At 57.2% G+C, this 14,789-nt stretch overlaps 1 protein-coding gene across 1 annotated transcript in view; it reads right to left on the bottom strand.

Moving 5' to 3' along the window:
- LOC140911755 (B-cell differentiation antigen CD72-like) overlaps window positions 1–13,518 on the bottom strand; it is a 28,530-nt gene extending 15,012 nt beyond the window's left edge. The window contains exons 1-5 of the mRNA XM_073345487.1: window positions 13,434–13,518; window positions 13,252–13,350; window positions 9,687–9,776; window positions 2,112–2,468; window positions 372–520 (exon numbers count right to left, since the gene is read on the bottom strand). Coding sequence (XP_073201588.1) covers window positions 372–520; window positions 2,112–2,468; window positions 9,687–9,776; window positions 13,252–13,350; window positions 13,434–13,518 — 780 coding nt within the window. The remainder of the gene's footprint in view (window positions 1–371; window positions 521–2,111; window positions 2,469–9,686; window positions 9,777–13,251; window positions 13,351–13,433) is intronic.
- Window positions 13,519–14,789: the final 1,271 nt, after the last annotated feature.

The following is a 14,789-nucleotide window of genomic DNA, read 5'->3' as shown; positions in this document are numbered from 1 at the left end:
AGGGACAAATCCAGGGAACGGAGGGCGGGGCACGGCTCCAAGGGAGTGGACGTGGCAATAGTGCAAGCATGTAGGGACAAAATCAGGAAAGCCAAGGCAAGGAACGAGTTACAGCTGGCAAGGAATGTTAGAGACAACAGGAAGGGGGGTTCTTCAAATCTGTCAGACACAAAAGAACAATCCAGGACAGTGCGGGTGCGCTGCTCAGTGGAGAAGGTGAGCTGGTAACGCTCCTCCAGCCCCTGGATCATTGCCATTGCTCTTCTCTGAGCCCCTGCCTATTTGCCAACGCCCCCCCCGCCCAGCCTGGAGACACCCCCTCTTTACGCAGTGTTCCGGCCGCGCTCGCTCCGGCCGTGCATGTACCGTACCGGCATTGCCCTCGAGTCCCAGGATTTGGTGATAAGAAGCCGAGCAGAGTTCCCTTTGCAGTCTTTCTTGCTTTCTTCCCAAGTCTTCTCCTCCTTCGAGACGAACAAGCACTTTCCTCTGTACAACACCCAGTCTGCCGGGCAGCAGCCTGGAGGGAAGAGGGAGTGAGAGGCTCAGAGGCGCTCCTGGCCCTGAGTTCAGCTAACAGGCTCGTGCCCTGGGCCGTACAAAGAAGGCCTGGTCCCTCCCCAGGGGCTCACACTCCCCCAGACTCCAGGCTGCCCCAGGAGCTGCTCCGAGCAGGTGGAGGGCGGGGGGGGAGGGTTCTCGAGGGTTTGGGGCAGGCTGGGAGCTGAGTCCAGGGCTCAGATACAAGTGTAACTGTTCATGGGGTTCAACATTTCCCTGGTGGGGTAAACGAGCGGCATCTCCCTGTCCTTTTGCTCTCCCCCACCCCCGGGGATTCAGCCACCGTGAGGACGTGGACACTGCTCCGTTACAGCTCTGGCCGGAGGGCTGGGCAGTGATGCGCGGACAGACTGAGCCCTTCTAGGGATCGGGCTGTTTCCCTCGTTCTGACAGAGCTCCTTGTTCCGTGTGAGCAGACGGCGACGCGCTGCCCGTGTCACCTGGCAGCCGCCTCCTCCCCGTGCCCCGCTCTGCCCGTTGGCGAGGCCCCAGGCTGTCTGCGATGGCGCGTCGTCCTCAGGGCTGGGATTCTGCCCTTGGCGAGGGTGCAGGGCCCTGGGTGTCTCCACCGCACCAGAGCCCCGGCTGGAGAGTCGCCCAGCTCGCCTGCCTGGGAGCCCGGGCCAGGACTGGCAGGGGCAGCCTCAGGGAAGCTGATCTCATTTTTTATTGCCTGGGATAGTTTCTTTGCCTGGGGTGGTTGAAGCACCAAGCGCGTCATGGGCACAAAATATGACTCAACCTGCCCCGTGTGTGGGCATTTGCTACAAGAAGTCCCAAAGGCGAACGGGCCGTTGTGTGCTGGGCCCCATGGGCTGTTTGTGCGCGTCGCCCACTTCTGAACACATGGGAGAGAGGCCTGGACCTGGATTGTGGGGCTGCAGGTCGGGTCTGAGGAGCGCCAGCAGATCGGGGGGGTGGGGGCAGGGAGAGCAGGGGGGTGCAAGCAGAGCTCAGTGGTGGAGAAGCAGCCCGAATTCAGTTAGTCCAGGTGTTATCTCTTAGCCAGACTGAATCATGGGAGCTCGGCTGACTAATTAGCATGTTCATAGTTTGTATTTGGCCAGCACCCTTTCTCCAAAGATCCTAGCTTGTGTCTACAGATAAACCGTTAGACAGGCTACATGTGGCAGGCATTGCTTCGTGCACCCCTGAGACGCAGCCACCTCTGGGGTGGGATGCAGCGTGTTTAACAGCTGAAACAGCAGGGGGATTTAGGGGAGCTGGTTGGAACTGGGCCAGGACAACGGGTTCACGTCCCAACTCTTATTCCATGGAACCAGCCAGTGCCCACCACCCGGGGTTTTCTGTCTCGTCTCCAGCACTGATTGCCGCCCCCACCCCGCCCTCGCCATCAATACACACACACTCCCCTGCACCATGCAGACCTGGGGGCCAGCACTGCCTGGGGGAAGAGCTGCCCCTCCTGAATGACCAGAGCCACTTGCTGCAGCACGGCCCTGGCCCTGGGTGCTCCCCCGCCCCAGAGCTCAGCTGTCCCTGCTGGGGGGTGGGGTGCCCCAGTGACCCCCACCCCGGGAACCCAGTACCTGTTTGCTCGCAGGGGCGGATGCTGGACAGGGCGCTCTCCGTTTGGTTCAGCTTCTCTTTAATTTCTCTCTTCTCCTCCTGTACCCTCGCCAGCTCCTCCTTCGTTCCCTCTAACGCGGCCTCCCGCTCTCGCAGCTGCTCCTGGGTGCTGTTCTCCTCCTGCCGCATCAGCTCCAGCTCCCGCCTGGCCTGCTCCAGCTCCCTCGCCGTCTGCTCCAGCTCCCTCGCCGTCTGCTCCAGCTCCCTCGCCGTCTGCGCCAGGGTCGCCCCCTTGGTGCTGACTTGCTGGGAGAGGCGGCTGCTCTCGGCCTCGTGCGCTCGGGATGCCTGCTGCAGATGCTGGGAAACCTGCCAGTCTGCAGGGGACAGACAGCGTGAGCCTGGCCGGACGCATAGGCCGACGGGCACGTGCCAGCAAGGCAGGGTGGGGCCGGGAGGGCGACTCAAGAACTGGGCTCACTCATCCACCCCAGCAGGGCCCCAGGGGGACAGGGACCCTCCCGACCGTGGAGAACAGCCCCGTAATGCTGTTGTATCAACCAGGCAAGGTACTAACAAGCTTCAACAGGACTTTATTTTTGAAGTGGAAACCTCTTTACCAAGCTGCTGCTGCACCCTCGGTAGTTTTCTCCCAGCCTCTCAACTCCTCCCCGCTCCTTCCTGATTCCTGTCCTTTCAGACTCCCAACAGCCAGAGCTCCCAATTCTAATAATTACAAGCAACATCTAAACACCACATTCACGCCTCTCTTAAGAAACTCTCCCAATTAAAATAAACATTATTGTTCTAACCACAGGAACAAATATGAAACAAGACACTATACTGTTGGCAGAAATATGACACTGAAAACACTGTAGATACTACATAACCTAGTCTCTAGTCCAGACAGGTGGTCATCTGGGTCTGACAGGCCGTCTCTCAAGCCCCGGTTCCAGGTCAATGTCTTGTTGTGTTGGTACCACGGTGAAGTCATCCCATGCAGACTGGGCGTTGGCATAATCTCCTCTTGGTGCATAGGCAGGTGCAAGATAAGAAGCATTCCATACTCGCCCATCAGAAAGTCAATAGGTGTAAGGTCCCTTCTTTTCTATGATTTTAAGAGGAGCTGTGAATTTATGGTCCCCTTTGCGTAAAGCTCCAGGTTTTTGTATTCTCACGAAGGAACCACACTCAAACTTTGGTTGCTTAGCACCCCGCCGCTTGTCTGTGAAAGCCTTAGACTTTGCTTGGTTCTGTTCAACTGTTTTTCTGACATCATCCTCGGTTGGGGCATCAGGTCGTGCCTTTAACAATCCAACAATGTTCAGTTTAGTATTCATCTGTTTCCCATGCAGTAACTCTGCAGGCGATCTTTGCGTGGTGGCATGTCGTGTAGCCCGGTATGCTTGCAAGAAATCAGTTGTGAAGGGTATCCACAATCGCCCTTCCAGTTTAGCCATTTGCAAACTCTCTTTCAAACTTCTGTTAAATCATTCAATTTCCCTACTGGCTTGAGGGTACTATAGGGATGACCTTCTGTATAAAATGTTCCTCTGTGCTAGAAAAGTTTCAAACTCCAGGGAAGTAAATTGACGACCATTATCTGAAACCAGTTCTTTGGGGTTACCTTCCCTGCTAAAAACTGAAGAGAGGAACTTAATTACTGTAGCAGAAGAGATTTGCGATGTAAACGCTACCTCAGGCCATTTACTGAAATAGTCTATTAAGATGATGGCATAATGGCAGTCAATTGGAGCAGTATCAAAGGGTCCTACAATGTCAATTGCCACTTTTTCCCATGCAGATTCAGGAAGAGGAACAGGCTGTAATGGAGGGGTACATGTCACTGCTCTCTTATCATGCATTTGGCAAGTGACACAGGATTTTATGACTGCTTCAGTTTGAGAGTCCATCCCTGGCCACCAATACAGATCCCGTAGTCGTTGTTTGGTTTGGACAATTCCTGGATGAGTATCGTGTGCCAGGTGTATGAGTTTTGACTGTAATTCTTCTGGCACAAGGAGCCGGTGTGTACCTGGTAGCACACAGCCATCAAACAAAGTTCATCCTGAACTCTAAAATAAGGCAGCAAAACCGGGTCAAGGTTTTTAGGGTGACTGGGCCATCTCTTTGTCAGAAATTCCTGTAGTTTTTGTTGAATTGGACACGCTGAACAAGTAGCTTGAAATCGTTCTCTTGTAACTGCAGTGAGAGCACTTGTAATAAGCGCAACCACGACATCCTCATCCTCCGGTGGACCATCTGGTGAAGGCAAAGGCAGGCGAGAAAGGCAATCGGCGACCACGTTTTGGTTTCCAGGCTTATATTCCAGTTCATAACTGAAAGAGAGTAGTCCTGCAGACCCTCGAGCAATACTATATCCTGCTCTTCCCAGTCCTTTCGTGGTGAGCAACGTCGTCAAAGGGCTGTGGTCTGTGCGCAACTTGAACCTGCGGCCCCACGGGTAAGTTCTCCATCTTTCCATAGCCCAGACACAAGCAAGTGCTTCTTTTTGGACTGTAGAATATTTCCTCTCAGCATTACTTAGTCTCCTTGAACCAAACGCAAGCGTCCTCTCTGTGTTGTCCTCACGCAGTTGTGTGACAACAGCCCCAAGGCCATAATCAGAAGCATCAGTAGTTACAACTGAGGGCAATGCAGGACTGAACAGTGCAAGTACTGGACTATGAACAATCAAGTCTTTCACCGTTTCGAAACTAGCTTGTGCGTCTTCTTGTCCACACTAAGGTTGAACTTCTCCGTAGTAATTCCCGTAACGGTTCAATGACAGAAGCATAACTGGAAATGAGTTTTGCATACCAGGAGGTAAGACCCAAGAATGAATGTAAGGTTTGCAAATCTGTTGGAGGAGGAGCATTTGAAATTGCCAGGATATGATCTGGATCAGGTTTTAGTCCAGCCTGTGAAATTGTATGCCCCAGAAAGGAGAGTTCAGTTTGTCTAAATTTGCATTTGGACCTATTGCGTTTGAGGCCTGCTTTGCTGAGGCAGTTTAGTACAGACTGCAGGTTATTGTCATGCTCCTCAGAAGTATTTCCAAACATGATAATATCATCCAGATAGCACTGAACTCCATGTTGATTCTTCAGAATCAATGACATCATTTTTTGGAAGGCACTTGGGGCAGATGCGAGACCATATGGAACACGTTTAAAACGAAATAGTCCCTTATGTGTAATAAATGCTGTGAGGTCTCTGCTATCTTCATGCAACGTAACCTGGTGGTATGCACTCTGCAAATCAAGAGTAGAAAACATCTTTGCTCCACGGAGTTCTGCAAATGCTTCTTCTATGTGAGGAAGAGGATGGCTGTCAATCACAATAGCTTTATTTGGCTCCCTTAAGTCCACACAAAGGCGAATGCCTCCACCCTTCTTCTGCGTCACTACGACAGGTGAAACCCATTCCGAGGAGTCGATCTCTTCAATAATGTCCTTTTGAACAAGTTTTCTCAGTTCCTCTGAAACAGCTTCCCTGCCTGAAAATGGTAAGCACTGTAACTTCTGTTGCACAGGCATCACATTATTCCGCATTTTACCTTTATGCAGAAACCCATAAGCACAGCCGCATTTCTCCTCAACTTGGTGTTGGGTCCCAGCTGAAACTGGTGTGTGTACCGCAGGAGCGCTTTGCTGAGGAAGATCAATTCGTCCATTAACTACCCTGAGATTTAAAGCAGCCAATAAATCTCTGCCAAGGATAGGAGTGCCTTTGTGGACAATGTAGAACTCTGCAGTTACACAGCAATCACCAAAAGTAACTATTGCTGGCAGGCAGCCATGTACTGGAATATGGTTTTTCAAATAGCACACCAAGTGAAGTCTGGGTTCAGTAAGAGGCACGTCTTTAAAGTAAGGCAGAAAGATGGAATCAGGTAGCATAGATACTGCTGAGCCAGTGTCCAACATTAGCTGAATAGAATCATAGAATCATAGAATCATAGAATATCAGGGTTGGAAGGGACCCCAGAAGGTCATCTAGTCCAACCCCCTGCTCGAAGCAGGACCAATTCCCAGTTAAATCATCCCAGCCAGGGCTTTGTCAAGCCTGACCTTAAAAACCTCTAAGGAAGGAGATTCTACCACCTCCCTAGGTAACGCATTCCAGTGTTTCACCACCCTCTTAGTGAAAAAGTTTTTCCTAATATCCAATCTAAACCTCCCCCACTGCAACTTGAGACCATTACTCCTCGTTCTGTCATCTGCTACCATTGAGAACAGTCTAGAGCCATCCTCTTTGGAACCCCCTTTCAGGTAGTTGAAAGCAGCTATCAAATCCCCCCTCATTCTTCTCTTCTGCAGGCTAAACAATCCCAGCTCCCTCAGCCTCTCCTCATAACTCATGTGTTCCAGACCCCTAATCATTTTTGTTGCCCTTCGCTGGACTCTCTCCAATTTATCCACATCCTTCTTGAAGTGTGGGGCCCAAAACTGCACACAGTACTCCAGATGAGGCCTCACCAATGTCGAATAGAGGGGAACGATCACGTCCCTCGATCTGCTCGCTATGCCCCTACTTATACATCCCAAAATGCCATTGGCCTTCTTGGCAACAAGGGCACACTGCTGACTCATATCCAGCTTCTCGTCCACTGTCACCCCTAGGTCCTTTTCTGCAGAACTGCTGCCTAGCCATTCGGTCCCTAGTCTGTAGCTGTGCATTGGGTTCTTCCGTCCTAAGTGCAGGACCCTGCACTTATCCTTATTGAACCTCATCAGATTCCTTTTGGCCCAATCTTCCAATTGGTCTAGGTCCTTCTGTATCCTATCCCTCCCCTCCAGCGTATCTACCACTCCTCCCAGTTTAGTATCATCCGCAAATTTGCTGAGAGTGCAATCCACACCATCCTCCAGATCATTTATGAAGATATTGAATAAAACCGGCCCCAGGACCGACCCTTGGGGCACTCCACTTGATACCGGCTGCCAACTAGACATGGAGCCATTGATCACTACCCGTTGAGCCCGACAATTTAGCCAGCTTTCTACCCACCTTATAGTGCATTCATCCAGCCCATACTTCCTTAACTTGCTGACAAGAATACTATGGGAGACCGTGTCAAAAGCTTTGCTAAAGTCAAGAAACAATACATCCACTGCTTTCCCTTCATCCACAGAACCAGTAATCTCATCATAAAAGGCGATTAGATTAGTCAGGCATGACCTTCCCTTGGTGAATCCATGCTGGCTGTTCCTGATCACTTTCCTCTCATGCAAGTGCTTCAGGATTGATTCTTTGAGGACCTGCTCCATGATTTTTCCAGGGACTGAGGTGAGGCTGACTGGCCTGTAGTTCCCAGGATCTTCCTTCTTCCCTTTTTTAAAGATTGGCACTACATTAGCCTTTTTCCAGTCATCCGGGACTTCCCCGGTTCGCCACGAGTTTTCAAAGATAATGGCCAGTGGCTCTGCAATCACAGCCGCCAATTCCTTCAGCACTCTCGGATGCAACTCGTCCGGCCCCATGGACTTGTGCACGTCCAGCTTTTCTAAATAGTCCCTAACCGCCTCTATCTCCACAGAGGGCTGGCCATCTCTTCCGCATTTTGTGATGCCCAGCGCAGCAGTCTGGGAGCTGACCTTGTTAGTGAAAACAGAGGCAAAAAAAGCATTGAGTACATTAGCTTTTTCCACATCCTCTGTCACTAGGTTGCCTCCCTCATTCAGTAAGGGGCCCACACATTCCTTGGCTTTCTTCTTGTTGCCAACATACCTGAAGAAACCCTTCTTGTTACTCTTGACATCTCTGGCTAGCTGCAGCTCCAGGTGCGATTTGGCCCTCCTGATAACATTCCTACATGCCCGAGCAATATTTTTATACTCTTCCCTGGTCATATGTCCAACCTTCCACTTCTTGTAAGCTTCTTTTTTATGTTTAAGATCCGCTAGGATTTCACCATTAAGCCAAGTTGGTCGCCTGCCATATTTACTATTCTTTCGACTCATCGGGATGGTTTGTCCCTGTAACCTCAACAGGGATTCCTTGAAATACAGCCAGCTCTCCTGGACTCCTTTCCCCTTCAAGTTAGTCCCCCAGGGGATCCTGGCCATCCGTTCCCTGAGGGAGTCGAAGTCTGCTTTCCTGAAGTCCAGGGTCCGTATCCTGCTGCTTACCTTTGTTCCCTGCGTCAGGATCCTGAACTCAACCAACTCATGGTCACTGCCTCCCAGATTCCCATCCACTTTTGCTTCCCCCACTAATTCTACCCGGTTTGTGAGCAGCAGGTCAAGAAAAGCACCCCCCCTAGTTGGCTCCTCTAGCACTTGCGCCAGGAAATTGTCCCCTACGCTTTCCAAAAACTTCCTGGATTGTCTATGCACCGCTGTATTGCTCTCCCAGCAGATATCAGGAAAATTAAAGTTTTTTTTTAATTTAAAGTTTAAATTAAATAGAGTGTGGTTTGCCTGAGGGTATACCGGAAACGTTTACAGTGCACTTTATTTGTTCTGGAATATGTGCAGTTGTGATTTTGTCCACGCTCAGCACAGTAACATCTGGTATTGTAACTGTATGCACCTGTTTATTGAACTGGCTACTGCGACATACTTGAGCAAAATGTCCAGTCTTTTTGCAATGATTGCACTGAGCTACTTTTGCTGGACATCCTGTGTAGCTTGCAAGGTGTTGTGGGGATCCACAGCAAAAACATGCTTTTCCTGTATTTTTAATTTGCTGATTCGGTGGTTTTAGCAACATCTAAACACCACAAATGCCAGAGCCTCCAGCAGCGGTGACGGAGACTCAGGAACGCTGGGCCGAGGCAGTTCAAACAGCTGGGAGGTGAGTGGGGGCTGCAGCCAGCAGGCAGCCTCCGAACCCACAGCGAGGGGCCCCGGGTGCTGGCCAGCGAGGGGCTGGGCAGAGCGCCCTGCAGGCAGCCAGCCAGGGCCAGCCGAGTGCCCGCCCAGCAGCCTTTCCTGGCCCTGCCAGGGACCCGCCTGTGCCCTACAGCCCTTGGCCAGCGGAGCTGGGGAAGCGTCAGCCCCACCATGCGCTGACTGGCCCCAGCAACATCTGTGCCGGTGGGCGGGTGCCAGGCGGGCAGCGGGTAGAGGGCCCAAGAAACAGGGCCCCGCCCCTCCCCCCATGGGCCCCTCCCCAGAGAGGATTCCCTGACAGGGGCTCCCATGGCTCCCTTGTGACAGGGCCCCCCCAACTGCCCCAGGACAGGGCCCCCCACATTTTCCTGGTAACAGGGCCCCCACCTGCCCTGGGACAGGGCCCCCCACATCTCCTTGGTAAAAGGTCCCCACCTGCTCTGGGACAGGGCCCCCCACATCTCCCTGGTAACAGGACCCTGCCTGCCCCAGGACAGGGCCCCCAAATGCCCCGGACAGGGCCCCCCATGGCTCCTCAGCTGGATCCGTGTTGCTGCTGGGGAGGTTTCCTGAGCTGCAGCCCAAACTCTCCTTTGCTCGGGTTCACCCCTCCCCGCGCCCTGTGTTGCCCTGACCCCCCCCCATGGGGCCCCCTGCCCCCCACATCATCACTCCCCACATGCAGCTCCTTCCCTCTCTCCCCTGGCCGGGCGTTTTGTCCCCACAAGCCCCCCACAGCCCGAGTCCCCTACTCACAGCGAACCCCCAGGCCGATGGTGGTGGCCAGAAGGAAGAGGCAGGTCCCCAGCAAGCCAAGGGGCAGGTACCGTGTGCTCCACCATGGCTCTGCTGGAGAGAACCAGCTGCGTTAACGCAGGGGAACCCTGGGCACCAGGTCCCCCATCTCCTTCCTCCAAGAGGGCAGCGTGCCTGGGAACCCAAACCCACGGCCCAGCTCCCCCCTCCGGCCACCCAGGGAATGGGGCTCAGCCCCCCAGGAAGGCAGTGGGAGCCAGGGGAGAGCTCCCAGTGCCATGGGGCTGCAGGGACACGACCCACCCGGGCTTAGGCTACCAGCTCCGGTTCCCCCACAGTGCGTGGCTGGCAGCGTGGTGGGGTGGGCGCCGAAGCCCTGCCCATGCAGTGGGCCACGCACCCAGGCTTTGCCCTGTGCTCCTGCCCACCCAGCTGGGGCCTCTGCCCTCACCCAGCCACACTCCCCCATCCCCATCCCCACCAGGAACAGGGACACCCTGCCCAGGGGCCGGGACAGGCTCCTGGGGGCATGGCCAGCACCAGCTGCTGGAGTGCTGGGGAGCGCCCCATGGGCAGGTCTGGGCTAACCCCAGGTGCTGGGTCATTCCAACCTGATCCCTGAGCCAGCCGGGCGAGGACCCCGCAGACAGAAGAGCCCCAGCAGCCCCCCAAGCCCGTCCCCGGGGCTGGGCCAGGTATCGCCTGGGGCCTGGCCCAGCCCCCTAGGGAGACAAGGGACAGTTCACTATAGCGCCCGTCCCTGCCCAAGAGGTCTGTTCTCTCGCGTTCAGAGCCTGATGGGGGCCGTGTCGGAGGGGGCTGCGTGGGGGGTCTGAGCTCCTGTGAGTGGGCTCCATGCCCCTTGTGTGGGCTCTCCCCACGTATGCCCCACCAGCCGCTGGATTTCCTCTCTGTGGCCAGGCGGCCTGCTCCAGACACTGGGCCTGGGGCCTCGTGCCTGGCTGGCTACTCTGGGCGCTCACAGCTCCACTCAGAGCTGGGTGAGCGGCAGGGCCCAGGCCCCAGCCCCTCCGAGCGGCAGCGGGAGGCAGCTCCAGCCGGGCACCCGCAAAGGAGGCTCCAGCGAGCATCGGCCGCAGCAGCTCTGTAGGGCTCCACGCCCCAGGGGCTCTGCAGCCAGTGGGGCACAGGACACAGCCCTTGTTATCCTATACGGCAATTCGTTACCATGGCCCGCTTGTGTTGAGGTGTGTGTGGATCTACCTCACGTACCTGTTATATGTGTAACCCTTCTGCCCATCAGCGTTGGCAGCAAGAAGGGCCGGGTTCAGTATCTAGGGGATCCATTCCCAATAACACAGTGCAACCGGCTCGAGCCCCCACCCAGTGACCTGGGACAATTACACACCACCCCCTGGGCACCTCTGAGAGGCAAAACTTCCCCTCTCGCAAGCACGGAGTCTGAGTGCAGCCAAAGTCTTTTGATAAAGGAGGGAAACAATGCAGCATTATGTTGGGGAAACACCCCCAACAGGATTCATAACACCAACCATGAGCAAAAGACCCACCCCCAAGTGAGTTGGGCAGTGTCCTCTTCCTCTCAGGGTCTTAAGTCCAGCAACCCAAAAGTCACCCAATTCTCAGCCCCTGTCCTTAGTCAGTGCAGCCCCAGAGTTCAGAACTTCATCTGCAGAGTTCACCTCCCAGCCCAGGTGGAAGGTACGGAGGCACCTTACACGCTCCGCTGCTCAGGGCCAATTGCCTCACTGCTGTGTGGGGTCCTGCTCTGGTCCTCTCCACCCGCCACTCACCAATGTGCCCTCAGGGCCACCCCCCACTTAACACAGCTCTCAGTGAGTTCAGCTGTTCGCAGAGGAGCCTCACTGCTAGCACACCTGCATAAGCTTCTTGCACCAGAATCACTCGCCCAGAGCAGATCTCACGCTTAAACCCAGGTCTCAACGATTTCAGCTCAACAGCATTTTACAAGACTCTTATCTGAATCAGCTCTATTATTACACAGTGTTTAAAAAACCCCACCCCCCAGAGGACAGCATTTCAAAGCCCAACTACCTCTCCTAAGCCCCAGGTCTTTGGAACCCATGTCCCTTGCCTAGTGAGTGCTTCTCAGCTGAGGGAGAGCCCCTCAGGCATAAAATGCCAAGTACAGTTCTACTGTCCTGGATTCAAATAACCAGGATAAGAACACTTTATTACTCCTGCCCCAATAACAAAGAGACCGGGGATCCCACAGCAGACAACGTGACCTTTGGGCAAGCAGTCCCATCATGCTAGGCGGGGTGGGTATGCCCATGCAAACGAGATCAGCCCCTGAAGGCCTTTTCCACAGCTCAGCACCAGATGTCAGGGGAGAGCTCATTCTGACTCTGCTTACAGAGATGTCGATTCACTGCCACGACACTCTGGTGGTTGGTTGTTCCTGTGGTCAGAAATTCCCCTTAAACCCTCAACTTTCAGCTCCCCAATACTTGGTGTTTCCGTTGGGTCGTTGATCTCTTCAAAGCTCATAGACCTCAAGACGTATGCTAACTGCAGACGCTAATGTCTTACAGGAGACAGGCCTGTCGGCTGACTCTCACTACAGCAGCTAAATATCATGAAGGGAAGGAAGGAAAAGGCAAGCTAGCTCTATGGGCTACGCTCCCAGCCCGGGCAAGGAGACACCCCCGGGGCCAAGCCATACCCTGGGGTCCCTTGGTGGGGATTCCTGCAAACGGTCCCCTCAGCCCCACAGATTGGCTCTCCCTTGTCCTGCACCGCTCCTCCAGCCCTCCGGCAGTGGGGCTGCTGCAGTGGGGTGGGGAGTGGGCAGGCTGTGCAAGCCTGTGCCGGGGGGACTCCAGCGCTTTCCTAGCAGGGATCTGGTGACATAGGCACCGCTGCAGGGTGTGATGGCGAGCGGCTCTCCTCTCCAGAGCTCCTGGGGCCCAGCCCTGCAGAGCTCGGCTGAGGGCTTGGGGGCCATACTAAGGGGGGGGGCCCTCAGGGCACAGCCACCTGGGTAAGGTCCCTTCTGGGGGCCTGAGCCAGCACAGCGGGGGGTCCTAGACTTAGAGCCCAGTCATAGGCTCGCATCCGGCACCGCTGCCGGACAGCGTCTCACTCGCTCCCCGGGGTTTCCTCCCGCTCTCCAGTCATTGCTGCGACGCGTCCGGCCCCCAGCATCCTTCATAGAACACAGCCCCCGGAGCTGGTGCGGGATCCCGGGTCGGCCTCACCAACCCCTGCCCCCCGCCTACTCCCCTCTTTGTGCACCCCAGGGTCGCGTTAGCCCCTTGTGCCACAGCATCGCGCTGGGTGCTCGTCTTCCCTTTGTCCACTGTGACCCCAATTCCCCCTCCGAGTCGCTGCTTCCCAGATACAGCCCCGCTCTGCACGCCAGCTGCGGTCCTGCTCCCCGCGGGGAGGACTCTGCCTCTGTGTGCCTGGGACCAGCTGACCAAGCGATCCCGCTCGCTCTGTGTGCCAGGCCTGGGGACGGGGCAGGGTCCCTGCAAAGGGAGCAGGAGGCCCCTGGGTGCCTGCCTGGCTTGCTCCCCCCGGGACCCCGGGCTAGGGGCAGGGCGAACAGCCACACACTCACCTTTGCTCTGCTCCGCCCCTTGCCCCCGCCTCACCTCCCCAGGCTGGGCCAGCTGGATGTTCGCGTAGGTGAGCTCTGCCTCCTCCTCGTCTGCGGGCGCTGCAGGGAGAGGGCGCTGGTCAGTCTGCAGGCCTGGCTCAGGGCAGGGGGCGGCACCGCGCAGGGGGCAGGTCAGCTCTTACCTGCCTCCCGCGCCCTGGAGCACACGCTGCTCCCCACAGGGGCCTTCACGAACTTCAGGTCGGCATAAACGACGCTCTGGGCCATCTGGGAGCCGGCTGCAGCTCCGGGGCTCGCTGGGGAGGGGCTGGCAGTGCCTGTGCAGTGCTGGGAAGAGAGAACCCGGCTGTGCCCGCAGTGCCGGCTCTGGGGGAACCGGCTGTGCCCGCGGTGCCGGCTGTGGAGGGACCGGCTGTGCCCGCGGTGCCGGCTGTGGAGGGACCGGCTGTGCCCGCGGTGCCGGCTGTGGAGGGACCGGCTGTGCCCGCGGCGCCGGCTGTGGAGGGACCGGCTGTGCCCGCGGTGCCGCCTGTGGAGGGACCGGCTGTGCCCGCGGCGCCGGCTGTGGAGGGACCGGCTGTGTCCGCGGTGCCGGCTGTGGAGGGACCGGCTGTGCCCGCGGCGCCGGCTGTGGAGGGACCGGCTGTGCCCGCGGTGCCGCCTGTGGAGGGACCGGCTGTGCCCGCGGTGCCGGCTGTGGAGGGATCGGCTGTGTCCGCGGCGCCGGCTGTGGAGGGATCGGCTGTGCCCGCGGCGTCGGCTGTGGAGGGATCGGCTGTGCCCGCGGTGCCGGCTGTGGAGGGACCGGCTGTGTCCGCGGCGTCGGCTGTGGAGGGATCGGCTGTGCCCGCGGTGCCGGCTGTGGAGGGACCGGCTGTGCCCGCGGCGTCGGCTGTGGAGGGATCGGCTGTGCCCGCGGTGCCGGCTGTGGAGGGACCGGCTGTGTCCGCGGCGTCGGCTGTGGAGGGATCGGCTGTGTCCGCGGCGTCGGCTGTGGAGGGACCGGCTGTGCCCGCAGTGCCGGCTGTGGAGGGACCGGCTGTGTCCGCGGCGTCGGCTGTGGAGGGATCGGCTGTGTCCGCGGTGTCGGCTGTGGAGGGACCGGCTGTGTCCGCGGTGCCGGCTGTGGAGGGACCGGCTGTGTCCGCGGTGCCGGCTGTGGAGGGACCGGCTGTGCCCGCGGTGCCGGCTGTGGAGGGACCGGCTGTGTCCGCGGTGCCGGCTGTGGAGGGACCGGCTGTGCCCGCGGCGCTGGCTGTGGAGGGACCGACTGTGCCCGCGGTGCCGGCTGTGGAGGGACCGGCTGTGCCCGCGGTGCCGGCTGTGGAGGGACCGGCTGTGTCCGCGGTGCCGGCTGTGGAGGGACCGGCTGTGTCCGCGGTGCCGGCTGTGGAGGGACCGGCTGTGTCCGCGGCGTCGGCTGTGGAGGGACCGGCTGTGTCCGCGGCGTCGGCTGTGGAGGGACCGGCTGTGCCCGCGGTGCCGGCTGTGGGGGAACCGGCTGTGTCCGCGGTGCTGGCTGTGGAGGGACCGGCTGT

This window comes from Lepidochelys kempii, chromosome 5 (genome assembly GCF_965140265.1).
Source record: "Lepidochelys kempii isolate rLepKem1 chromosome 5, rLepKem1.hap2, whole genome shotgun sequence".
NCBI classification, from domain to species: domain Eukaryota; kingdom Metazoa; phylum Chordata; order Testudines; family Cheloniidae; genus Lepidochelys; species Lepidochelys kempii.
Note: the sequence above shows the minus strand (reverse complement) of the source record. Positions and strands in the feature narration are given on the sequence as shown.